Source organism: Dermacentor silvarum, chromosome 8 (assembly GCF_013339745.2).
Source record: "Dermacentor silvarum isolate Dsil-2018 chromosome 8, BIME_Dsil_1.4, whole genome shotgun sequence".
In the NCBI taxonomy this organism is placed as follows: domain Eukaryota; kingdom Metazoa; phylum Arthropoda; class Arachnida; order Ixodida; family Ixodidae; genus Dermacentor; species Dermacentor silvarum.
The window spans coordinates 129,846,983-129,873,574 of NC_051161.1; the positions used below are offsets into that span (position 1 = coordinate 129,846,983).

The 26,592-nt window shown below is 47.2% G+C and overlaps 1 protein-coding gene across 1 annotated transcript; it reads right to left on the reverse strand.

The window, feature by feature from the left end:
• Positions 1–265: 265 nt before the first annotated feature.
• On the reverse strand, positions 266–26,262 carry LOC119461704 (glycine receptor subunit alpha-1). Its single transcript, XM_037723070.2, has 5 exons — positions 26,165–26,262; positions 23,936–24,003; positions 13,341–13,641; positions 5,406–5,531; positions 266–4,205 (listed from the first exon to the last, which is right to left on the reverse strand). The coding sequence occupies exons 1-5, from the start codon at positions 26,184–26,186 to the stop codon at positions 3,772–3,774; spliced, it is 951 nt and encodes a 316-aa protein (XP_037578998.1). The 5' UTR covers positions 26,187–26,262; the 3' UTR covers positions 266–3,771.
• Positions 26,263–26,592: the final 330 nt, after the last annotated feature.

The following is a 26,592-nucleotide window of genomic DNA, read 5'->3' on the forward strand; positions in this document are numbered from 1 at the left end:
CATGCGTGGCACGGTAGGCCTTCAATGGCAGTCTGAAGCTGACAGCCCAACTCTTCAAAAAATACCCACCCTCCCCTTACCGCATTTCAACTTGCTTATTGATGACAGATGGTACATGCGTATCTATGTCTGCCATTGGGAGACGAGAAACGATTCGGATAGTGGTACCAGAGGGGCCTTGCTGCAAGGCGCTCTGCGATTATGACTTGTTTGGCAAGGCTGCAGGAGTTGTCAATCAAGCAGCAAAGATCATCCACACCTGATGTCCTCGGCAGGTAGAAGGGCACTTTATTTCCAGAACATTTTGGCACAGAAACCACTTAAAGAAAAGCAAAGACACTCACAGTTCACAGTTACCCCTCACAAAAGACAACGCGCCCGCCACCGTGAGCCGCCGGGGCTCATCAGTCGACGACACCTAGCTTGAAACTTGGCAGCCAGTGGGTTGGGTCGGCTAAATATACCACACGCGGAGCTTGCCGACAAGTTGAAAGACCGATTTGTCAAGACTCGCTCGCAAGGTATCTCAAGCCGCACAATCCGTCACTGCACACACGTACACACACAGTACACACGCATACATACCGACACACAGACGTACACACGTGGTGCACTTTGGGCTAATCACCTACAAAAAAGTACCCTTACAAGAAAAAGAATGTTCTACACTGAAAGAGTGATCAAACATAATGAGAACCCGCAATAACAATACGACGGTCACAACCAATATATGACAAAGCTACAACTACAGGTGGACGGAATTAGCGACGCAAAGGCAAACAAAACCGGTGCAAGTAGACAAATAAAGAAGAGTGCAGTGAGACCTGGGCGCAAACATTTACAGCGCCAATGGACAAAAAAAAACATTTGTGGGGCAGAGGCAGTGCATAATGGTTTTCAAGCCGCGAAAGGAAACCCGCAGGGGTTTGTTGAGGAACAAAAAGTAAAATCCTTAAATGTTCCAAGAATCTAAATGCAATGAGAAAGCGCTCGCGTACGAGTATATACTTTAATAAAGAATGTCACGAATGGCATTAGCTTTGCTTTTTCTGTGGACGACAAAAGTAGACTAACTTTTCTTTTGTAGTGTCAGCCCCTTACATCGTTAAACGGTGCGCTATCACGACAGAATGAAACGCGAACGAAAGAAAACAAACCATGAGAGGCATTTTTCTTTCTTTTCATATTCACCACTGTTTATGGCACTGGTGTGCATTGTACTAAAACGCTTAGTTCCTGGCCTAGAGGTCATTTAGCGCCTGTCTTACACCACAATCGGGTATTACGATTTCAAATATTTCAAGGTAAGTGCACTCAATTTCTCTGTTTGCTTGTTTTCTTGCTTGTTGTGCTTTCATTCGCGTTTACTTATGTTGTAACCACGCCGCAATCATGCCAGGCATGATCGGCATGTTCAGATCATATTGAGCGTAGCCGTAGTCGTGTGGCATCGCAATCTACCTTTTAACGCCGAGGTCCTTAAGTATGCTATTATTAAAGCGTAAAATTGATTTGTAGAAGCGATCAAAAAGACATGCAAACGTCACGCGGAGACAATGCATGAGCAAATATTGCCGAGTCATGGCAGCGCGTAATGTGCTGCATAGACACAGCAGCGCGGTTACTTGCGTTATAACGGCAAAAGACGCAATCCGCGCTAAATATAACAGCTGCTGTTCACACTGTAGAACCGGTAATGTAAAAGTCATAGCCGACAGAAGTATGTACAGAGTTGTGAAAGTGCACAATGTGCAGCACAAGGAGCGTGATAGGCCAAACGCGCGAAGTAGGTAACAACAATAACAAAAGCGTTCTTCGAGTGCCCAACATGATCGGTGGACCAATAGGTTACCGCACTCCTATACTGGAGCCAAGCCACGCTGATCTTGTTCCTCTAGAATTTAGGACATTGGAAAATATAAAGAAATTTAATGATGCAAGACTAGCAGACGACGAGCTGTCTGCCTGCTAGCTCTTCGTCCTCGTGAAGCATTCAGTGACTGGACAACAGCCAGGGCTCATGTCCACGGCAGTACGCCTACTCATAGTATAAGTGCTCTTTAACAAGGGCCTTCATGCTATGACAATTTCTGCTGATTTCTTCCTAGCAAGAATTTACACATTGTTCGGTTTCGATTGTTATAAAAATACCAGCTGAACACCTCTGAAACGCAGAGAACGACAATGCTATACTGGCTTTGTAGACAAGGCTACATAGAGTATTTCGCAGTATCACAATGTAACGTTGCTTTCAAAGAAATAAACTATAAGAGGCCCCCAACCCTCTCCCCCCGAGCCTTGTTCTACTATTGTTTCATAATGCAAGCAGTCATTTTTCAAACAACTACTGAAATACAAGGAAAAAATATATACAAAGAATATTGTCGCAGTTCACTGCTAAGTCTCTGTGTTTGCTCAAGAGGGCACAGAGCACAGACATGAGTGTATGGACATACTTCAACTTAGCAGTACTTAGCAGTACTCTGCTAAACTTCAACGCTACTGGAAGTACGTCACAACCATGCGTTCAGTTCGTTTCAAAGAGACCAACATGCACTCCTCGACCAAAGGGCGCTTAGACGATAGGCCTGTCTGTGTAACGTGGGCATTTCAGATATAACATTCCTCGTATTTGATCACTAGTTGCGATCTATTGAATAAAAGGTACCAGTCATCAGCATAGCGAATCTTGGCCTCTTTTGTTTCTATGACTGGGTTATTTAAGTGCCCAGACGTCACCTAGAAACACTGGGGCGACTAACCGCCAAATCAGTGCGGGTGCACAGTCGAGCCAGTCAAATACGTAGGAGCGGCAAAAGATTAATGTTTCTATTAAGACGTTTTCATAATCCGGAAACAGGGCAAGTGCACAACACCACCACACGGCATAGCTGTATTGCCGGTGTCGTCTAGCTAAGGTGCAATTAGGCCATTGAAAGATTTCATCAATTGGATTCAATTGTCCTATCTCATCCTCACAAGCTAGTACGTGAACAATGACAGACCTCCAGCAAAGGGGGAATGATTCTTTAACGCAGCAGAGATCGGACACTTGTCACAGCGTACTATCCAAGCTATCATACAACTATTTCTGTTCATACCCTTCATGTTTTCGTCAAGTCATAAAGTAGGTGCGTAAACATAATGCGCCCCGCACTGCCCTGCACTTTACCGAAATCTGCATTGTTTCTTCAGGCATAAATAGAGGTACCTTTAAAAGGCACCACATTATGTTAACACCACTTGGTGCTGTGCACGCTACACAATGCGTGCTAGCAATAATATAAATCTCGCCATGCTTCGAGCGCTATAGCTTTCATAGCCCCTGTCGGAGCATGTCAGCTATTCCTCAAATAAATGTTTGCCCTCAGTTCAGGTCTCAGTCAAACGAATAAGCTCCCAATACCATATAGCTGGCAATGCACTATGTGAATGCCTGCACGATAAACGCTGCAAAAATAAATACCCGTGACCTTGCGAGTCCTGGCCAGCCAAAAACCGCTCCACTCTCCTGCGCTTTCCGCATATCTCCGGCGTTCCTCGAGACTCAACGTTAATGGTCTCTCGCGCACCTAGTACAGGCGACTAAGTTGACACCAGGCCATTAGCACTCACTTACAAAAGCACCTCCACGAGGAAAGCTTCAGAGTTGTGACGACGCAATGGATACTTGTTACAAGTCCAGCACTCTACCTTCCTGCATTCTCCATCGCAACTCCACCGTTCCTCGTGGTTCACTTTAGCGATCTGTTTGCCGCTTAGCGTAGGCAATCAGTCCCGGCCATAGACGCCCCAGTAGATGAGTGAGTGCACGAGGAACGCAGCGGGGAACAGAGCCCTGGCGATCCAGTCGACGAGCACGGGCTTCGGCCAGCGCTCGGCACCCTTCTTGTGCTTCGCCGTGCAGGCGACGATGAGCGCCGTCTCGACCAGGCCCAGGAACACGAACAGAATGCTTATGATCATCCACACGTTCATGGCCACCACGTACGAGACGCTCGGCATGTGCGCATTGTACTGAGCGGTCACCAAGCTGAGCAGTGAGGTGACGCTGAGTGTGACGCGAGCCGGAAGCGCCTCGCAGGGCATCCAGAAAGCGGCGAACGACATGAACACGATGACCGTGCTGGGCGCGTACTTGTTGATGAGGTAGTAGCCGGCGCGACGACGCAGCTCGACGCGGCCGTAGAGGCAGCTGAAGGTGCCTGCGCAGAGAAGGCGACGGCCGGCGGCGTTAGCACAGACGCACAGAACAGATTAACCCTTAACCCCAAATCCCGAACAGTATACTCGTCATGCGAGGTTGTACCAATATCGCTAACGACGAGTCACACTCCTTCTGCCCGATGTGCTGCGTCCAACGCAGAAGACAAGTTGCGGTCCGCGTTGTTGAAAAGCTGCCTTCAAGAGCAACTTTTGTTACGTCTTGTAGTACGTTTTTTGGCAAGTTTTTTAGTTCGCTTTGGTACGTTTATGGTACGTTTTTCTGGAGTTATATTAGTGCTTAAAGAGTTAAAATGCACACAGTAGCAAATACAGAGTATATAAACAATTTCTCTCGGTTCATCTTAATCATAAGGCCTTGTGAAAGCTCCCAGCGGTGATACCCAATGGCAATCTCGGAATTTTCTTCATGTGCGCGCGCAGTTCGATTCTGATTTATGATGATTGTGATTCATGAATCATTTCTCCGACATAATTCTGAAATATCAAGTCTTCTAATTTAGCATCTGCACGAAAGCATTCCTTCAAAATGCATAAGTTTTTATTGATGTTTTGGTTCCATGATTACACCTTAGTTATCATTGTAGGCCGCATGATTATTTTCTATATTTGTGTTAAGCGCCAAACACGCACGAACCTATTTTCGACACGACTTCTCCCGCCGTCGGACCACTTACGCCAGTTTAATTTTACATTACGTTCTGGGGAATTGCGTGCTATAGCCACAATCCGATCATTAGGCCCATCGGTATGGGGGACTCCGGAATAATTTTGAGCACCTGCAGTTTTTTACCGCGCACATAAATGTAAGTACACAAGAAAGAAAGAAACAAGAACATTAAGGCTAGACAATTACGCTGTTGTAGAAATGTTTTTAGTATGGTTATGAAAGGCCTTCTTTTAACCATAAGTACTGAGACTGCGAAACGCCAGGTGAGACTATGGTTTAGAATTAAGTGTTGAGCTAGCTGGTCTTGCATTGCTGAAGAGTAGTAAAAAGAAGCGCTTGTCTGTCTTTTCTTCCCCCATCGTCTTTTTGTTGGCGCTAATTTTGCTTGTCAGCAAGATAACACGGTTGCCGCTCTACATGAACTAGTGGATTAATATTACTCGTGTCAAAGCAATGCCTTGTTATGGCGCCTTACGGGTGCTGTAAGAAACACAAAGTGGAGAGCGCTCACCGACGTCGAACGACTTTGTGCAATCGCCGTGCCCGACGTAGATAGCCTTGAACTGCGACAGAGACAGGTTCTTGGTGATGCGGAAGGCCTTCCAGTGAAGTATCACCTGCTCCCTAGGGTGGACCACTGCGTCGAGAGAAGAAAAAGAGCGAACCAAATGCCTCGTACGTTTTTCAAGAACCAGAAGTGACTTGGCACATTGTGCCAACGACGAAGGTGCGTTGATTTAATGAACACCTCTAAATTCATTCAGATTGGTCAAGAATTTTCACGTAAATTTATTTCAATCGAAGTGGTCGCAAAAGCTTGTTACAAGCGTACAGATTAAAATCCAATATATTCCATTTCTTGTATTTCTTGTATTTTATTACTTCGCGCCAAGATCAGGCCTTATTTTTGTTCTGTTGGAGCGCGAAAAGTTAAAGAAATGTCCTAGTATGAGCGTTCGGTTCTTTTGCTGTACTATGCAGTCCTTTGTTGTTCTTAAAACATAAAATGAAACAAAACAGCCTTTGACAATATTCATGGCGTCACGCCGAGCTGGTGAACTACCAGAGGCGCGTCACCACTCGTCCGTTTCGCCGCTTCGTACGCAGTTTTTGTAGTAAGAAAGAACTGAGTACGAACACAGGTTTTGTATATTGAAAAGGCAACTACACAAGCGAAGCGAGTTTGAATATAAAGTGCCGCAAATAATATACATATTTGAAAAGTTTACAGCTTCTGCTTTAACTTCCCATCAACATTACAAAAAAGTCATTTCACTATCTGTTCGCACGATGACCGATGGTTAAATTAAAATTCTGGCGTTTTACGTGCCGAAACCATGATACGATCATAAGACACGCCGTAACGGGAGACTCCGGAATAAGTTTGATCATCGGGGGACCTTTAACATGCATCCGATGCAGGATACACGGGCGTTTTTTGGCATTTCACCCCCCTCGAAATGCGGCCGCTGGGGCTGGGATTTGATCCCATGCCTTCGTGCTTAGCAGGACGCCACCACGGCGGGTGACGACCGATGGTTGCCTGAAAGACTTCACTTCTTTGCTTAGAGCAGCTTCCGTTAGTCCCTTTTAAGGCTGTCGATCGCTTTTTATCTTTGTTTATTTTCTTTCTGTCTTGACACTCGTTCGGAGCGTTTTTATTCGTATAGAATAACGAGGAGCATTCCCACATAAAAAAATACGGTCGCATTCGGCTCAGCCGGAGCATCCGCTTAAAGACTGCTTTCATCTTCTAAAAGCGTGTCTTCCCAACAGCGACACTGATGACCATAAAAATGGGCATATTCTTTCGCCAGATTCTACAACTGCGGACGCAGAAACGAGCGATCGAAATAAAGAAAACTTGGCTCCTCTTCGCAACCGGCCGTTGTCTGAGGAACTCATGTTCGGTCTGGGGCCATTCACACCGTTCTTTCCCTTGTAACATCCGACGAGTCGTGACTTCATCCTGCGAATGGCCCCATCGATCACGCCCTAGGGTAGGCTGGTGCTTGAGGCCCCTTTGCAGTCATCTTCCTGCACCATAAACTCCTTCCTAGAGCCATTTTCCTCAGCAACCATTCGGGTTGGCTTATTCTGAGTTCGACTTGAGCGCTTCCGTCGGAATATTGCGGGTCATTTTTTAAGCAATATACATATTTCTTACTATAAGCATCTCCTCCAGATGAAAGACGGGGGAATAAGCGAGATGAAATAACCGTTGTCTGACGACTATTGGGCCTTGCCGAGATTTTGTTTAACTACATAAGCACAAATCATACGTAAGTCACTCAAATGTACAATGTAAGTAAACGCATTGCCCTTTTCCGATGAAATAATAACAGAAAAACCCAGCAACGATTGAAACCAAGAAACGTCTGCCGACATTAGGCATTTTCAAGTGTAGTCAACTGTTTTCGTTTGTGTTCAAATAGTATAAAGAGGTCGTTTCAAATTTAGCAAACATCGTCTGATAGGTAGCTAGACTAGGTAGATGAGACTCAAGTCCAACGCAAAACACCTTCAAAGTGACATGTCTAATTTTTCGAGCAAACCGCTCATAAAAATTGTGTTGCCACGCTGCTGTTGCCTAATAAGAACTGTGTAGCATCCTAGTATAATATTTCGTCCCTTGAATGAAAGTGCCGTAGTTTACTGGGTAAATCATCTGGCTAGATAACGATAGTTTCGAACTTTGCCCCGAGTCAACAATAGTTGTTTTCTTCTGCCCAGCGTTTTCAATGACCGACCAACCAACCTAACAAAAGCATTGGGAGAAGACCCTTAATTTTGGGACCTGTATAACCACGATCGTTCTTAACAAACTCTTAGCAAGTATATGCGCCTTTCCAATATCACTGATGAACCAGCGAAGCAAGAGTAAAGCGGCTCTCACCCAAAGAGCGACGACGCCGCTCTGTTCTCGCCAAGAGAAAAGGCTTAAGCGCTTCGTTGAGCAATCCGCGTCTCCGCGAGATCGCATTGCCGGGAAATAATCTTGCTCTATGGCATCAGGCGCACTGCGAAAAGAGCACACCTCCTACAAGAACGTGCTCGAAGCTTATTCGCGCGCAATAGCCGAACGCATGCATAAGAAATAAATAACTTGCCGTCCACCGCCGAGACGCAGCGGCTCCCTCCGTGCACTCGGACGGCGCCGGGGGAACAATGTATTTCCTCGCCACGTCGGAAGCAAATCTGATTACCATGGGCGGAAGGCGCACAGGCTTCTTGTATGTGCACACTCCATCAGAAACTTACAAACTTTGCCAAGGGCAATACAGGCTCAGAAGCTGGCACGCATGCAAGAACACTGAATAAAATATGTGCTCCGCCGTCTCGAGTCGTGCCAGTGGACCAGTGTTTCACCTTGTAGTTGCATAATACATCTCGGTGTGCCCCCATGAAAAATACAGCAACAAACCCCGGCAGAACAAAGGTCTGTAAGCTAACTTCACAACCCCATCGGAGGGTGTTATAACATGGTCTTCTAAGAAGGCAGTTTAAAATGAAGCTTGTTTTGCTGCTTAATAACCATAGTAGTAGCAAACAACTTTATTTTTAATAACCGTAGACAAATAGAAATGTAGTGGAGGCTACTCTACTACACAGTTAAGATATTTTAACTATGAATTCAACGTTGTGGAGAAGCCGGCCGCATATTGTACTTATTGCCATTTTTTTCAAGCCATATTAAATGAATGAGGCACGCAAAGCAATAACGACACACATACACACCACAGACGAAACCATACTTAGCCTGCACGAAAGGGGGGGAGGGGGGGGAGAATAAAGCTGTGTTGTATTAGGCTCCCAACTATAACCATGGGCTCTCGATCTAAACATATTGTGTGTATATTTTACTGTACAACGCGCATAAAAATGAACGATTGAAAATCAAAACAGATAAAGGCCGTAGAAAATGCACGCGCGTAAGTTAATGTAAGGTCATATTCGTTTGGCGATAAAAGCATCAGGGAGAGAGAAGGGATGTAGACGAAGGCTGTAAGGTAAACCAGAGGCAGCGCAGATTAGGTACTCCGCACGGCAGGAACGGGTGAGTGGACAGAAAGAGAAAGACAGAGAAAAACAATACAAATCAGGCAGATGCACACTGTAGACACGGAACGCGTCTGCGCAGCGATGTGACGAGAACGAAGGCGAAGTGTGACACTTGTCGAAGGAGAGGATACCGACGACGGGTGTAGGCACAGAGGAGTACTACACTTATCTAGCTACATTTAAAGATTCCGTATGTTTTGCGTCACAGTAGCACGTGCTCATTCTGAACGATCGGGCTAGAACGGGCACACGCCGAGTGGCGCATACCAGGTGACCAAGTCAAAGAAAGTAGATTAAATCAAAGAATCCGTTGGATATATAGCGCTGTTACATTAAACGCTCGGCGTGCTTTAGGTCTAGACAGCGGTGAGCCGACATTGTATGTTCAGGTTTTATGTAGCAATTTACTTTTCCTTACCCAGAACAGAGGTGCGCTTACTCGCACTACTTTATCGGTCAGCATACAGGGGTTATGTGAGCCCGTTCGCCGATACTTGCGCTTGGATATATATCCACAAACATATCCGTCGAGACAATGAGCTACCCAGCAGCAGGCAGAAGCCAGCAGCCGCGCCAAACGGGGAAGCGTTGGCAAAGAAGGCTACGCTTTCAAAGCAAGAGACATTGCATTGCCGGCGTTAAATACAGTGAACCTGCAGCGCACTTTCAGAGCTGCCAGAGAGTCTTGAAAGAGCAGCATTCGAGAAAATCGCGGCAGTTGTCTGCATTTAGCCTGTAGGTGCACAGTGGTGCCAACGTCTACACTTCTCGGCCCTCCACGAACCGTGCGTGTCCCACGCCTTTCAGACATCAAGTTTGGCGAAACAATCACGTATACATGCAAAGCACTCGCCCGACACGAGGAATCGCGTGCAGCGAGAACCGTCGCATGGGGCACGCAAGGGTTCCCACAAACCATAGAGCGCGAACAATTCAATACCCGCCGATTGTTCGATTTTAGGTGCCACAAGTTTTCGAACCATCGCGGTGGGCTCAAAAAGCAAATTACCGATATTGCAGCAGACTCTGCACTTTCTCGAGCGCTACTAACACTGATACGACCGTATACAGTCTCATGAAGGCGTCACCCTGTCACATGAATTGTGGCCGAAGCAACACCGAGAGGGGGTCTCGGGCTCGGTCCGAATACCGTGAAGCGCTACTACCCGCACAGCTGGCGTTGGAAAGATGGAAAACAAATTCGAGCAACTGTTCCCAATAAGATAAACAGGGAAGGCATGAGCTACCCGGCCGCGAAAGCCACAGTGCGATAGGGGCGAAATTGTGGATCTTGCTTAATGCTAAAGCTTTATAAAATTCTGGGATTCCATGTATCAGGACCACGGTATGATATGAGACACGCCGTAGTGTGGGAATTCCGGATTCAATTTTGACCACCCAATTGCGATAGCAATTTTATGTATGGACACTCCGGGCGCATTTCTGCCGTCGCCGTGAGGTTGCGTATGAAGTCCAAGGGCGATAATATAGTCGCCGCGCGCCGAATGCTGTACGTGCGAGTGAAAGCGCGCGAGGGTGAGCCGGCGATCCCGGCTCAATCTCGCCCACGCAAGGGGGGAAGCGGGAAGGAAGCGCACCGTCTTCCAGTCGCGCGCAAGGCTCCGGTGGGAGGGTCTGGAGGGAGGGAGGGAGACGCGTTTCAAATCGGGCGGCTCCAGCGGCCGCAAGGCTCCGGGGGAGGGTAGCGGGGGGGGGGGGGTTGCGTTCTACGCCGGGCCGCTGTATCTTGAAAGTCATCTGCGGCGGGGACAAAGTACGCCCTGCGCTGCGTTTCCGCGGCTTAGTTCGCGTTTATGCGAGCGGCAGCACGAAGGTCAATTCGTTCGCTGCTGTCCGCCACGCTTACTCACTACAGCATCTTGAAAGCGAGTTTCCGCGGTCATAGAGTGCGATGCGTTCATGTTTGTTTGTGCATGCGGGACACCATGCTAGTTAATTTAGTCAGTATGCCTATGTTTACAAATTACAAGGGGTGGCATCATCAGCATGATCGTTACCGACGATGCCACAGTGCCCCGGTCGCCATTGCAAGATAACGTCATGATCCTTCGTGAGGGCTTGATGGAGAACTCTTGTCTCAAACACAAATTGTTCATTGATCCTGCGTCGTAAACCTGACTCAACTCTGAAGGGCTGCCTTCACACAAAAAAATAGCCACAAAAAAAAACGACTTTCGAGGTTGTGCTTGTACGATGTTAATAACAGCAACAAGTAGGGCGCAAGTTCTGTTGCCGTAGAATGTCGTCACGCGGGGCACTTTGAACCTGATTGTGGCTTGTAAGGACGGGATGTCAACGGCAGCTGTGGAGCTTACGGATGAGACAATTCCATCGGTGTAAATGTTCCAGTTTGTCCATATTATCGTTCAATAATGACAATGGCAACTATCGTAGAGCCACTGTTGAATCGTAGAGCCACTGTTGAACTTCGTAGTTCCCTGAATTGTTAGGCGAACTTGTGGCTGTCGTAGGCACGACTGATAACTATACTGGTCCCAGTGGTGGCACCATTGGTAACAGCGGTCGTGCTGCTGGTGTAAAGCCCCATGGCAGGCAGCCTTGATGAGTCGCAATAAGTTTTGAAAATCTGGGTTAATGTCTCTTTGCCGGCATAGCAGCAACATAGTGACTGTGGACGCGACAGGAGTGTCCAATGTGAGCTCTGAGGTTGTCATCGGGATGTATGCTGAAATCAGGCGGTCTCTTACAAACATGATTTTGCATGAGTCAAGGCACACAGTCAGTCCAAGACACGTGCACAGAGCTTGACCTTGCAAACTATGGAGGGTGCGAATATTTGTTTTGCATGCATGTGTTCGCCAAAACTGGCAAGCTGTATCGTAAAACGCCAAGAAACAGTGGTGTGTACAGCTTGTGAAACACCTGTGAAACAGTGGTGTGTACAGGTGCCCCAGATTTTTCCGCACAGGGGCTTCATGACATGGACAATCCAAATTAGTCTCCGCTTCAAGCAGATGCAGTGGGGGCTCCATGAAAGGTCCTAGTCAATAATAATACCTAAGAAGCAATAGCCTGGCAATTGATAAAAGCAGGGCACGGTTAAATGGGTTTCCGCGTAAAAGCGCATTTTTCGGTGGAGACAGTAAGGTCTTGTTTGCGGAAGTATGAACAAGTTAGCGTGGCTGCCCACTGAATTCTTACGCCCACTTAAAGATGTGCCGCCGCCGAAAAGACAAACACTGTCAGCACATATTGATAAATAAAGGAAGGCCAACCACAGCTAGGTTAAACAGAGTTAAGGATCAATACCCCGTCCTGTGGCACGCCACCATATGCGTAAGAGTTGGGCCATCTTCGGTCTGCACAACGATTGAATTTGTGCATTCTGCACTAAAGAAGGAACAGCAGGCTCTTCCGCAACAGGTGGAGTTCGTTTTGATATACCTCGATTTTGAGTTCATACGCTACCTAAAAAGTGGTTTAGGGGGCACCGGTATTTCGCAAATACAATTATTTTTCAGGGAATAGTCGCCTTTCTACAGCACAATCAATGATATTTCTTTAATTGGGCCGCAACATTTTGCATGTGTGGGTGCATTGCGTGCGCAAAATTTATTGAGAACTGTATCTGGTATTAAACTCTAACTAATCATAGAATGGCCTCCATCATTAAGGACGTCGTCTCCCGAATCTCACGCGGCAAAACGTTTTCGCATCCTTCGAATAGCACCGATAGCCGGCTTTACCTCTCCTATCATCTGCGCCAGTGCGCTGGGAGTACAAAGGTAAAGCCAAGGGGGTCTAACTCCGCCCGAAAGTTGAGTGTCGCGCCGGCGGAACGATTCGTCACGGCACACCATGGCAACCGCGGTAGACTACGCTATGCAGCAGACCGCTGCTGTCTGGGAGGCCATGCGCAGCAGACGCAGCTACGCGCGACTGTTGTGCGCAAACACGCCATGCCCAAGATGAAATGATTTGTTCTGCGTTTTCGATATCGCAGACATATGTTTTTTATTATTTATATAACTATATATTAACTATTATATAATCCTGAGAATACTATCGTGACCAATAATCAAACAATAGTGTTGGTGAGTCCAGCTGCTTGCGTTGACACCGCATGACAACATTGTGGAAGCAAGAGCAAGCAATTGTTTTGCTGTTGTTGATACGATATTGTAAGTTCCCTGCTGCGTGCAGTACAGTAATATTTGGCTCACATGTTCGCAGCCGCTTCAACGACAGATCAGCAACGTTTTCTTACTATGTTAAAAAAAGTGTCTCAAGGCCCCTTTAAGCCGAGCTAGAGCCTCTGCAGGCTCGGTGGCCTTTAGCTCTTCCATTTTCAGTAAGAGAAGGGAAGTAAGGAAAGGCAAGCCTAGAAGGGTCGTCCACTCACGGCTGCTGAGTTGCATGTCACAGAACTGGTTGTCATGTGGGAACCTGCTCAGGTCCATGTTGCAGGCCAGCTTGAGGGAGACGCGGGCAGCCAGGAAAAAGTGGCCGGACGGCTCGAGCGTGACGTAGGCGTACGGGAAGATCACTTTGTCCAGGCGGCCGTCGGCCGAGTTCTTGAAGTACACCTCGGGCGTCCACAGTTCTGGGTACCAGCGAGGGTCCACGATGACCTTGTTTTTGGCGCGGCCGTTGAGTCGAAAGTCGTACCAGTACTCGTGTAGAAAAAGGTCCACCTCGACGAACTGCGTCGAGAGAAGGTTTAGTGGGGTGAAATCTAGCCGCAGTGCGAGACACGCATAGTACACACAAAACTCATGCTCTAGGGACTATTTCATCAATTCTCTTAACTGACTGCGAACAGTATTTAGGAGTTGTCAATGCCTCGATAGGTTTAGAGAGTCCAACGCGATCCTAAGACTCATGCGTGCTCGCCTTGTTAAGCGTCACTCAAGTGTTTGTCATGTCATCATCATCGTTGTGATGTCATTGGTGTGTCCCTTAATGATTTCGTAAAGTGTGTGATTTCATATTTAAGAATAATAAAGATTACTTTTTTTTATGCAAACCAAAGCATGACGCCGGAAAGACATAAAATATTACGCACATCCCACGCATTGTGGAAATGTAGCTTATTGCAACCACTTACAGCACAACACATGATGAAATGCTTCAACGCTTCGGTTTGTCCGTACTGAACTTCAATATCGGGTGTTTCAGCGAACACTTCCATAAAAGAAATTTAAATTGCCTTCGGCAGATAGCACAATTACAGTCCATCAGCTGATCTACTCGAAGAGGCGGACATTACTGGTACAAAAAAATGGTATACTTAACCAAATAATTAACAAAATTAACAAGTTAAATTTTTAACTACTTATATTTTTATCTAATTATCTTATGGATCGTACTGCAATTTACAAATTCTAGCGGGTGAGACTGCAAGGGATATCCACTTGAAAAGAATTGTGCAGATGACGTCATTCACGAGATATGCGCCGTCTAACATGCGGTAAAAATGCATAGTAGTTACACTTACTTTTTTAAGAAGACGGCGATTTATGTATCAAAGCACAAAAGTAACTGGAACGCCAATACATTTCTCCGCAACGTTCGGGAATTAACATCTCGAAACAGGTGTCATCCTGAGAATTCGCTCCAAGTGGATCCCCCTTGAGAACTCCCCCGATAGAATTGTTAAATTGCAATATGTGCCGTAGGTAAATCGCTAAAAAACTTAATTAGTCATTTTTTGGTAATAGTCGACTATGCATATCTTTTTTTCTGCAAGTAATGTTCGCCTCTTCGAGTAGACCAGCTCACGGACTAGAATTGTGCTATCTGCCGCAGGCAATTAAAAAAATGAAAGTGTTTGATGAAACACCCGGTATACTCTTGGGAATCGTTTAGGAGCCATCAGGAGCTGACTGACACGTACACCCGTGAGCAAAAGTATACGGACCAGGGATTGCGCGATAAATCCGATTTTACAACTGCCTGCGAATGCAACAACATCAAATTGAGAGAGAGAGAGAGAGAGAAATACGTTTATTCAGTCATAAAAAAATAGAAAATTGTACTTCTGCATGATCAAAACATACATCAAAAGATCAAATTGAGGATTGCAGTTCAAACTTGACACCGCAAACTTTGTAGTGCACTCGTCAATTTCAGTTTTGCCGTATTAATTACGAAGCAATTCAGTTTCTTCGAAAGCAGTTCTTCGAAGCAAACGTTATTTGAAATCTTGCATCATAGTCTTTAGTTTTGGAAAAAAATACAATAGTCCCGCTCCCCCATCACTATGGTTAGTGACTGGAAAATAATGAAAACCTGCGTAGGGCATTTTTCAGTACACAACTGTGGTGTGTGGAGTGCGCGACACGGTGCGGTGGTTGGAGACAAACAAGAAGCAGACGACAAGCAATGCGCGAGCGGAGGCGAATTCCGTGCTGGCTGGAAGACGAAAATGTCGAAGAGCGTCCGGAACGTGAACACGCGGCGCAAGAAGAGAAAATAAAAGGAAAAGGCATCCAATTGGACGAACACACGGAACTTTGAGCGGCCAATCAGCGAAAGACGAATCGGCCAGGAGGAGGAGGAGGAATAAACTTTATTTGAAAAGAAAATTAGGCGAGCGTGGTTGGGCCCTTAGTCCAGGGCTCCACTGGCGCGAGCGGCTCGCTGGGCTTGGTCCAGGAGAGCCACTTGGCTCTCCTTTCCCTCGTCCGCAAGCCATGCCTCCCACTGCCTATTTAACATGAGTGGTTGTGATGTTATGTACGGGCTAGTAATATGTGAAGGCCTTTCCAGGCACTCCCATGTGATATGTTGTAGTGTGGGTTTGTTGGAACACCATGGACAGACGTCCAGAAATCTTGTTGGGCTTATTTTACAGAGTTGATGCAGGTTGGGGAAGCTGTTTGTTTGAATGCGCCGCCAGTCCCTACTCTGCTGTCTGTTAAGGGCCTTGTGTGGATGACCATAGACTCTGCGTTCCTCCCGTTGTTGTAGTAGAATATCACGAGTGGTTGGAAGAAGTTCCGCGCAAGGCCCGGCCGCAGCTCGGTTGTTGAATCCTCGATCTATACGGTCTGCCGCCACGTTACCTTCCAAGCCCTCGTGAGCCGGACACCAGATAATGTCGGGGTGTTCTTTCAAGGTTTGTCCCAGAATTCTGCGTACCATTTTGGGTACCGTTCCATTGAGAAACAGCCGACATGCCGTCTGCGAGTCGGACAGTATGACTGCCGACTCGTTTCTGTGTTCCGCGTCTGCAATGGCCATGGCTATTGCAGCCGCTTCGGCCGCGCACGTGGATCGAGTTACGACTGTGGTCGTTATGATGCGTTGTTGTTGGGTAACCGCTAGCGTGTGAGTCTCTCTACTGGCTCTGCTAGCGTCTGTGTAGTACGCGGCTGAACCTTTCCCAAAACGATTCCGCAGGGTTACAGCTCGTGCTCGTCTTCTACCGGCATGGTATGTTGGGTGCATATTCTTTGGTATTGGTGCCACCGTGATATGAGATCTCGTGTCCCTGTCCAGTAGCACTGTATCCTCGTCGCAATACAGTGGTCGCGGTGTGAAACCCAGCTTTCCTAGAACTGCACGTCCCTGGTTCGTTGAGCTGAGCCGCTCTCTTTGAGCTATGAGGACCGCGCTCGCGTATTCCTCAAAGGTGTTGTAGAGGCCTAGTCTCTCGAATTTCTCGTTATTAGCACTTTCGGGGATGCCAAGCGCTGCTTTGAAGGCTTTTCCTATGATTGTATTAACTTGTTTCATCTCCTGGTTTGTTGGTGCTTGGTACGGGAGTGTGTACGTCACTCTGCTAATTATAAAGGCGTGGACCAGTCTGATCGTTTCTACTTCAGTTAGCCCATCTTTACTGTTAGCTATCCTTCTTATCATACGGGCTAAGTTCCCTGTTGTTCCTCTCAATTTTTGGATGGCGTGTGTTGTGCCTGCGTTCTGTTGTACCCACATTCCCAGCATGCGCAGTGTTTTCACCTCCCTAACGGGACGTCCATCAAGGTGGATGGTTATTGGTACAATATCGTTCTTTCTCGCGTATTTAGCCCTGACTCTGATCAGCTCGGTCTTCTCAGGCGAACATTTCATCCCTGCTCCGTCGGTGAAAGCCAGTATCTTGTCTACTGCTCTTTGTAGTGTGTCTTGTTTCTCCGCATACGACCCTCTTCGCGTCCAAATGGTAATGTCGTCCGCGTAAATAGTGATGCCTAATTCTGGGTCCTCCTGTAGTTCAATGGCGAGCTTACGCATGGCCACATTGAAGAGGATAGGAGAAAGGATAGCTCCTTGCGGGGTGCCTCTGTTCGGGAGGTCAAAAGTGTCGGACCTAGTCGACCCCAAACCTATTGTCGCCGTTCGGTGCGTCAGGAATGATCTAACGTACGCGTATATGCGGCGGCCACAGTTTATGGACTCCAGGCCCTCCATGATCGAGTCATGTGAGATCGTGTCAAAAGCTTTCTTGATATCGAGCGCCAGTATAAAATGGTCACTCGAGCCTCTGATTGGGTGCAGGACGTCGTACTTCAGAAGGAGGAACACATCCTGAGGTGATACGTGTGGCCTGAAGCCGAACATGTTGCTGGGTAGAAGGTTTTTTTTTTGTCTCTATATAGTTGGATAGTCTGGTTAAGATCACTTTTTCAAACAACTTGCCCACGCATGACGTCAGCGAAATTGGTCTTAGGTTGTGGATACTCCTGGGTTTACCCGGCTTGGGTATTAGGGTGATATTAGACTCTTTCCATTCTGTTGGGAGTTCTCCGCCCTCACTCCAGACTTTCTCGTTAAAGAAGTCCACGATTTGTGTTAGGGCTGCGTCACTCAGGTTTCTGATCATGGCATTGCTAACCTGATCTTTTCCTGGAGCGGTGTTTTTCCGAAATGATTGAGCCGCCGCGTATACTTCTTCCAAGGTTATGGGTGCGTCTAAGTCGGGTTGCTGTATTCCTTTGTATTTGGTGTGTAGCAGCTGTGTGGTAAGGTTGTGCACGACATAAATCTCCTTGATCATGTTTGTTAGCGTGATATCGTCACCTTTAAACTCGCTCTCAAGGGTCTTGAGTGTCCTGTTCGTCACTGTTTTTGTGCCTCCGGGGTCAATCATGCTTCGCAAAATGTGCCATGTCCTCTTAGTGCTCAGTGTTCCTCTGAGCGAGTCAGTAAACTGTCTCCAGTTGGCGTCACACAAATGTTGCGCATACTCATTAGCTTGCTGTGCTAGCTGGGCTATACGTATTTTCAGTTTTTTGTTAAGTTTTTGTCTCTTCCAACGTTTGGTGAGGCTCCTTCTGGCATCCCACAAATGAAGTAGGTGTCTATCGACCGCCGGAGTGTCAGCGTTTGTTTCAATTTCCTTAGTTATCCTCGCGTGTGCCCTTTTGATTTCTGCTGTCCATGTGCTGACGTCGTTCAGTTCTCCGTGAATGTCTAGCTTTTCGCGGAATTTCACCCAGTCCGAGATTTTAGCTTTCCCGTTCACCCTCCTTATCCTGGCCGCACTGAGCGATATACTCAAAATATAATGGTCGCTACCAAGATTCTCTCCTAGATTCGTCCATGTCATGTTCCTCCCGATGTTTGTGAATGTCAGATCTGGCGACGTCTCTTTTGATACACTATTACTGATGCGTGTGGGGAGATCTGGCTGTGTAAGCTGGTATAGGCCGTATCTTTCTACTAGGTCCGCTAGCATTATGCCTTTGGGGTTCTCTTTGCCGTAGCCCCAATTAGCGTGCTGTGCGTTAAAGTCTCCCAGAAATATAAGTTGGTCCTTTCCTTTTAGAAGGCCCAAGGCGTGCACTAGTATATTCTCGAAGTCGTGTTTCTCTCTCGGAGGGCTATACACATTGACTATCACCGTTTTCGGTCGGCCGCGTTTTCGAGGCCAGACCGTGATTACGTGATGTTGAATCGGTTCGTTCCCTGCATAGCTAATGCTCAGCGCCACATCCTTCTTTGCGAAGGTCGCTATTTGTGGGTACTGCGGGTTCTTATAGCACACATATCCCTTCAGATTTGCCTGGTGTTTGCCTACCTCCTGTATGCATATAATATCGGGAGAGACTGGAGACGATCAATGAGTTGTGTGAAATTGGCGAGTTTTTTCCGCAATGAGCAGCAATTCCACTGCCAAATTTCCACTTGTTCGGTCTGTTTACTATTGCTGTGTCTAGCCATGACTGGTGTTCTCGGAATCTGTTCCGACTTTTTTGGGTTGTCTGGTGGGAGCACCTGGACTTTGACTAGGTCTCTTGCGAGGGTTCTGCGTCTGACTTAAGTCACTGATGGTGTATTCCATCTGCCCCAGTTTGGCAAATACAAGCTGCATCTGCTGTACTAGGTACGCTATCGACTCTGTGGTTGCTGCGTTGTCGTGGGTTGCACAGCGGGCGCGTTCGCCGGGCCTGGAGTGTTATTCGATTGATTTAAAAGAAGTGCCTCGAGGCGTGCCATCCTAGACTTAACCTCCTGTAATTCCGTTTTGAGTTGTCTGTTCTCATCTACTACTCTTTTGTACTCGGGGTGTTGCGTGATCGGTGGTGTAACCGGTGTATGTTTGGCAGTGGGAGATACGACTTGCGCCCAGCTTAACTGATTCCCTTGTGGCTTGCTCTGTGCCATGGATGCCCTGGGTGACTTGTTTCTTGGATGGGCTTTCGCCTTCGTGTTCTCCTCTATGGTTGGTCTCGGCCTCGACGTGGACCTTCGACGCTGCTGCTCCGGTTGTCCGGGATCCGTGCGGTTGTTCGATGGCGAGCGGGTTCTTGAGCGGCTACTGCGGGTCAAACCTCGTCCGTACTCCCATTCCGATTGTTCGTCCTCCGAGGAGAACCAGCGATGGGCTGGTTTGTGTGGTTTCTTGGGTGGTTTCGCTGCCTGGTATCGTACAGGCTTGAGGCGTTTTGGGCAGCTGCGGTCTCCAGTTACGTGGTCCCCAGAGCAAATTGCGCATGTCGGGGTACAGTTGTGGGTTACTTCTGGGTTGCGCACTCCGCAGGTACGGCACGTGGACAAATCTGGCTGCAGGCACACATCGGTGCGGCGGCCAACTTTCCCACATGCTCGGCAGAATTGGACCGTGTTACGAAAAGGAATACACTCCTTCTCACCTCCTCTGTAGTAAATATATCTCGGTAGCACGTCCCCGAAGAAAGTAAGGACAGCACTCTGAGAGTCTCCCAACATCCGGGCCTCTACCAGCTCCACGCCCTGGGTGCGAAAACGGATGCTTTCTTTGATAGTCTCAGACGAAGTGTGTGGCTCTATACCATGGATGACACCTTTCCTGGTTCCTTCGCATGGTGTGACGTAGGCATTGACCGGGTGCAGTCTTCCGTTGATCTTCAAAGACGTGACGCCCCTCATCGCCATTGCGACGGTCGTATCCGGGGTGGACGCTAGTGCTATGTTGGAACCCGGCTGGATGCGGAGAATGAACTGGTCTCATCTGATTTTTCCTCGGCAGGCCTCCACTATTGCATCGAAAACCGCTTGGCTGGTCATATTCCTCAGTGGCAGTCCCTGGTGAGGTCGGAAGACCACTTTCAGATCGTCCTTGGGTAGGGGTGGGGGCCTGCGTCTCGCGGGTCGACCCCGGCGTTCTGGCTGGTTGCCTGCTGTAAGCTTGCTGTCGGCGGAGAAGTCCCCTCCTTGCCGTACGTTCCGCTCTTTTGCCTGTTTCTTCTTTGCTCTGAGCGATTGGAATATCTGCCAACCCTCCTCTGCGTGGTCAGTCTCCTTTTTGGCAGGAAAATGCGCGTTGTCGTGCGCGGACGCCATGGTGCAATTACCGGGCGGTTGTTCATCGTCTCGGTTTTGGGCGGCAAAGTCCATAACCTCATCGCTCAAAACCAATGTGGTTTGTTGAGTCACTGGCTGCGATTCTTCAGTCGAGGTCATAGTCGTCGTGGTAACTACGGCGACGTTGTCGTTGTCGTCTTCGGGCGCGCGTCTCCCGGCGTCGCCGCCGCTTCCCTACTCGAGCTAGCGGAGGCTTCACATGGGCGAAATCACAAAAGGCCGTGAAATGGTGAAAAATGGTCCAAATTCGGTGAAACTGGTGTCCACCGATGCCGGAGCACTTCCCCTACAAGCAGGTGACAATTTCCGGGGGGTTTCAGGGGATGAACCACACGAAAAAGGAGATCATGCGGAGCTCGATGTGCACGCGTCTGCACTGGTCGGCATCCAGTTGGCGTTTTACGAATCGGCCAGAACGCCAGAAAAGCGAGGCGCGCTGGCAGACAGGGAGGGAGAGTTCCAGGAAGCGACGCCAGGAGAAGGTCGGACTTGAAGACGGGCCGTCGGGTTCCGGGCCCGAGCCTCCAGGACTTCACCCGACCGGGTCTTCCTGCCAACCTGTTCCTGGACGTCGCCACTCTTATAATATAATGTAAAGGTGAAGTAAGTTATTATAATGTAATAACTTACTTCACCGGCTACTCTCTTGGTCTCTGTCTAATGGGCTACAAATGAATCCGCAAAAAACTAAAGCTGTGTTGTTCTGCGCAAAAAACAAACTTATTAATTCAAACAACGCTATCATGCATGGCGGGCAAAAAATGGAACTAGTTGCTGAACACAAGATACTTGGTGTCACATTTTGCTCTAACCTTAGCTGGGACACTCACATTAATAATATTTGCAAGAAGCTTTCATCTGCAGCAGGACTGATATCACGCTATCGCGCGTTTCTTCCTGTTCGCATTAAGCTTGATATATACCATGCACTGTTCGAATCACATCTTACTGCAATTTAGTATGGGCAACGACTTCTACTACCAACATCACTAAGATTCTAACACTTCAAAAGAGGGTAGTTCGTTACATAACGAATCTCCCCTACCTCTCGCATACAGAATATGCTTTTCGCACATACAGTATTGTTCCTGTAACACGTATGTATGAATTACGCATTTTACGTTCCTTCCGCTTCTCATCTACTGCATTTCGGGAATTTCTAACAGGACTCGCATCACTACAATTTCACAATAAACGGGTTAACACTAGGAGTGATCCTACATGGTTCCTCCCAAGCTTCCGCAAAAATTATAAATTGCAGATGTTGGAACACAACTTACCCTTTATATTAAATAAGTATACCGACATGAATCATTACACTTTAAGCAAAATAAGACAACATTTTATTGATGCGCATTTCCTCCGACTATTTCTTTTTGTTTTCCTGTGTTTCAACTACTAGTATTCCTGGTGTAATCGAACGGTTATTTGTTATCCTCGTTTTGCTTTGCTTATATTAGTGTGTAACTTTCACTGTTGTATAATGAGAGTACCTTGTAAAAACATATCGTTTCATATCGTTTTGTTGTGCTTTTCCTTTCTTTTTTTTTAATCGATAGCTTTGTCATCATTGTCTGCTTTACTGACATATGCTCACTATTGTGTAATTACTATAGTACTTTGTAAATATTCAACTTTTTTGTTATCCTTTATAATATGTATGTGTTTTTTTTTACGTTCCTTTGTTAACAGCGAAATGTGACATGTCGAAACTACTGCCACATCATGGTTGCTAGGGCCTCGTCAAGCTGTTTGAACCAGCTTTTTGCCCTAGCATCCATTTCCAATGTGTATTTTTGGAAAAAATAAAAATGATTTCATTTGATTTGATACTCCATCAAGAACTGCTGCCCGAGGCCGGCGAGCTTTTGAGTCCGTGGGCAGAACGAGAGCAGTCGGGCTACGGGCCCGAGTTATACTCCCAACTGCCCGGCCAGAACGCCGCCGCCTTCTGCCCGTGCCGCTAAGCCGCCTGCCTTCCCTCTTCAAACCGGAGCTACCCCACTCTGGTCACCGGTTCATCCGCCGATCCCATCGACATTGTGGTGAGACGAACGCCACGTCCTTTAGTTGTTTCGCCGCCTCCCATCCTCTGCGAACTATTACGCGCCCTCACACACGTGCTCAGCCCGAACTAGTGTGCTATTAATGCCAAGCTCGCTCTGAGTGTTTTTTGCCATGATATTTCTTTGAGTGTTTGTTTTACGGCTTTATTTTCGTTTTAGTTTTGTTAAAAGTTTGTGTGCGTTACAACAAATACCTTTGTCCTCAATTGGATTCTCGTAGGCTCCAACTTAGAGAACCGTCTAAACCATTAAAGCAAAGGAACCTGTCATCACAACAACTCTTCTGGTTGCCGTTTGCTGGGAGACGATTGGTGAATATATTTTTCTGCTACGCAAACTTATATGAACCACGAATCCGCACTAAGTTGTTTTATGTGGTTCGAGACATCGCTTTCGCGAATTTACGTGTGACCACGTTACTTCACTGTCATAGCCCACCTGACCGTACACTTAAGCTTCAAACCACAAATCTTCGCCGCGAATTCTTTCATAATTAACTCATCTTGCAATCAGAGCTTCCCCAGATCACCTGTTTGCTTCCTGGTACCACTCTTATGATTTGGTGAAAGTGGAATCAAATTGTTTTACACTGAACTCAAGCCAGTGTACTTCTAAGTCAGACATAGTCTATAGAGTTATGCGGAGTGGTTTCCTACACCCGACGTTGACAACACACGGTTAGCCATGTCAATTAACTGATTAATTATTGAGTTGCCTAATTATTGAGTTATTATTTGATTATTGATCAGTGATTGATTATTCTTATAGATTGATTGATTGAATGTTGGGGCTTAACATCCAAAGCAACATAACTACAAAAGACGCCAACGTCTAGTGCTCCGGCATGCCATACCTGAAATTGTATAACTTGCACCCAAAGCACAGTAAACTAGTGTTTTTTTTTTCTTTGGTTTTCGCCGCCATCGGAATGCGGCTACCGTACCGGTAATCGAAACCGCGAGCCGCTATGGCCAGCATCAGAATGCCACAACCACTGTGAGCCATCGCTGTTGATCAATCGAACGTGCATTAAGCGCAACGCGACTCACGCTGCCTACTTATTCGGCGGCTTTCTACTCTTGTTGCCGGTGAGAGTATTACAGACGAATGCAACACGTGATACGAGGCCGGCGTGTCTCACCTGGCGTCCTTCGTCCACCGAACGGATGTTGAGCACCGACACAGACACGTTCACCACGATGGGTTGCCCTGGGGAAAAAAGTGAATGCCTATAATTATTAAGCTTCTGCTTACTTCAGCCATTTCTTTCTTCTTAATGTTTGCTGCTGGACTCACATCGTTTCAGCGGCAATATAGTCGCGAATTCCCACTTGATTCCTCCGTGCTGCCCACAATAAGGCCAATGAAGCATGTCTAAACGTCAAAATTCCACAAGGCACAAGCTTTCCAAAATTCTCAATTTCTTCGAGGCCTAGCCACGCATCCTCGTATTCCCAATTTCGAAATGCACCCGTGTGCGCTCTCTACTCATTGGTCGAGCTTTTGGCAGACTGCAAGACTGCCAAAAACTTGGAAACTGGGCCGAGTTTTGGCAAGACTGGCAAAAACTCGAATGAAACAGGGCCAAACAAATTTAGTTTTATCGTGTATCTCACGATATGTTTCGATTTGCCTCGCGATCATTTTAGCCTAAAATGGCAAATCAATACCGACCTTAAATAACAATCAGACACCAAACGAGAATGAAGCCTCTGGAAGACAAGGCCTCACCGCGACAGGCATCGGTGTTTCTCGTACTTTTGTGTCGCTGTTTTTAAGATCCACGGCCCTGCAGTGTTTCTGTCGCTCTTACTACTTCTTGTGGGGCGTTGCCGTCAACCATGGCCATCACCACGATGATGCCCGCTGCAGCGCATCCGGCCGTGGCACGCGGCCGGGCTTCCCCGGGCAGCTGGGTAGCAGCCGAAGAAGTTCGTACCTTAACGCGGGCAATCGGTGTTGCGTGCTTGTCTACCTGTGTCGGTCTCAGAGCCTTGGCTGACCGTCATGACTCGGAAACCACGGCTCTGAGTCCGCACTCTATAACCTATCTGCACCGACAACATCCATTCAGTTAGCGTGGTTGCCAAGCCTCACGCATATTTGCAAGTCAGCTGCAATAGAATATTAGGCGTTGTCTTGGCGCGCACAATAGTACGCGGATTGCCTGAAACGGATATCAGCAGGCTGCTGCGGAACGAATTTGACAATAGACGTTTATTTATAGCCAAGATGAATGCTGTGCCAAAGGGAACCTTGTTTACTTATTTGTTTCGTTTTTTAACACGAAAGTGTTTTATGCCGGGGTCCACCAAGACTTCACTGACGTATTTCCGTCACGGAAATACGTCATAGAACATAATACAAAGAAAGAAACCAGAAGAAAAAGTTCCACAAACATGCAAAATTTGGAAATCGAACCCACGACCTCTCGGTCCGCGACGATAGATCGCCGAGCGTTTAACCCATTGCGCCACAAACGCATTTGCACAGAGCTACACAGACGCGCCTTATATATCTAACACTCCTCCGTGTACCCGCGCTCTTGCTCGGGGCGGTGCCGCCGCCTACGAGCAGAAAAGAGAAGTACTGCATTATGACACTAACGCGCACCGACAGTGAACGCTTCGGTGGTCTCAGCACAACGACGTCTCGATGCCAGCATTCGAAGGGACGCTGGCATCAAGAAGCACTACCAACGCCACCTAGGTGGCGTTCACCGTACTCAGCACAGCGGAGCGTGGCCTCCGCAATTAGCTCTGAAAATGTTTCTGAAGTTGATCGCGGAGGCTGCAATTACGACGCGCTGTACGCGCTGATTTGACTCGGTGACGATTCAGTTACGTGCTTTGTCTTGCGCGTTGTATTAGTGTGTCAGTTACGTGCTTCGTCTTTCGCGTTGTGCTAGCGTGTGCAGCGTAGTGCAGCTTCCATATGCACGACGGTTGCTCATGGTCATCGACGTTGGTAGTCGTGATGGAGGAGACGTGCCACCAGGCGTCAGCGTGGGTGCATCAACGCCTAAGGGCGCTTTAGCCACAAAACACCAATAGACATTATATATCAATGTGCAATAAACATTACACTACTTCTGTGAAGACACGTTTCACTTTCGTGTTCTATACCTATTCCTATATAAGAGGGATCAACCACATTTTTTTTTAGTCTCACATAACCCTGATATCGCGTGGGAAAGGAAGCTTGCGTCATAAATGTAGCAAACATTTACCAAATTCCCTGCTCGGCTGCGTAATCATTTTCGCGATGCTACATATCTGCAATCAACCATCAGAAGAAATCGGCCAAATGCAATTGTCCTCGGTGCATGTTGTCGTAAAGCGGTGAAAAGACGAGGCGAAAGTTCATGTACCTCCTTCGATGGGCGGCTGCATCACGTCGTATTCTTCAGACACCAAGTCGCTCAGCTTCACGCGGGGCCTGCAATATACAAATTTTGTGACGTATCAGTTTCACTCCCAATTTACAAGTTGGAAACCACTCTATGCATCAAAGAGACGCTAGAGAGACACGCTTAATCAGATTAGAATTACAAAATATTCTTGTGGAACACTACTTTCGTTGATTTCGCGGTAATACGTTTAATATTAGAAGAGAAATATTTATGGTCAAAGTTTATTTTTTTCATTTTGCGCCTAAACCCCGGGCGGAGCCTCAGTGTGATGTCACAGATGGTGAAGTATTTTTTTCCGTATTTCAACCCTTCTGGGTTCTGTAAAAGTTCTTCATACGTTCCAAGCTCAGCCTTTTTTTTAGAATGCAATGTAGTTCATTTTTACC

Excerpts from the sequence above, each read along its gene's own strand:
- LOC119461704 (XM_037723070.2), bottom strand. The coding sequence starts at position 26,186 with ATGCAGCCGCCCATCGAAGGAG. Across the intron at positions 24,004-26,164 it reads GCAGCCGCCCATCGAAGGAG|GGCAACCCATCGTGGTGAAC; the intron begins GTACATGAACTT and ends TTTTTTCCCCAG. Across the intron at positions 13,642-23,935 it reads CGGTGGACGAAGGACGCCAG|TTCGTCGAGGTGGACCTTTT; the intron begins GTGAGACACGCC and ends CTCTCGACGCAG.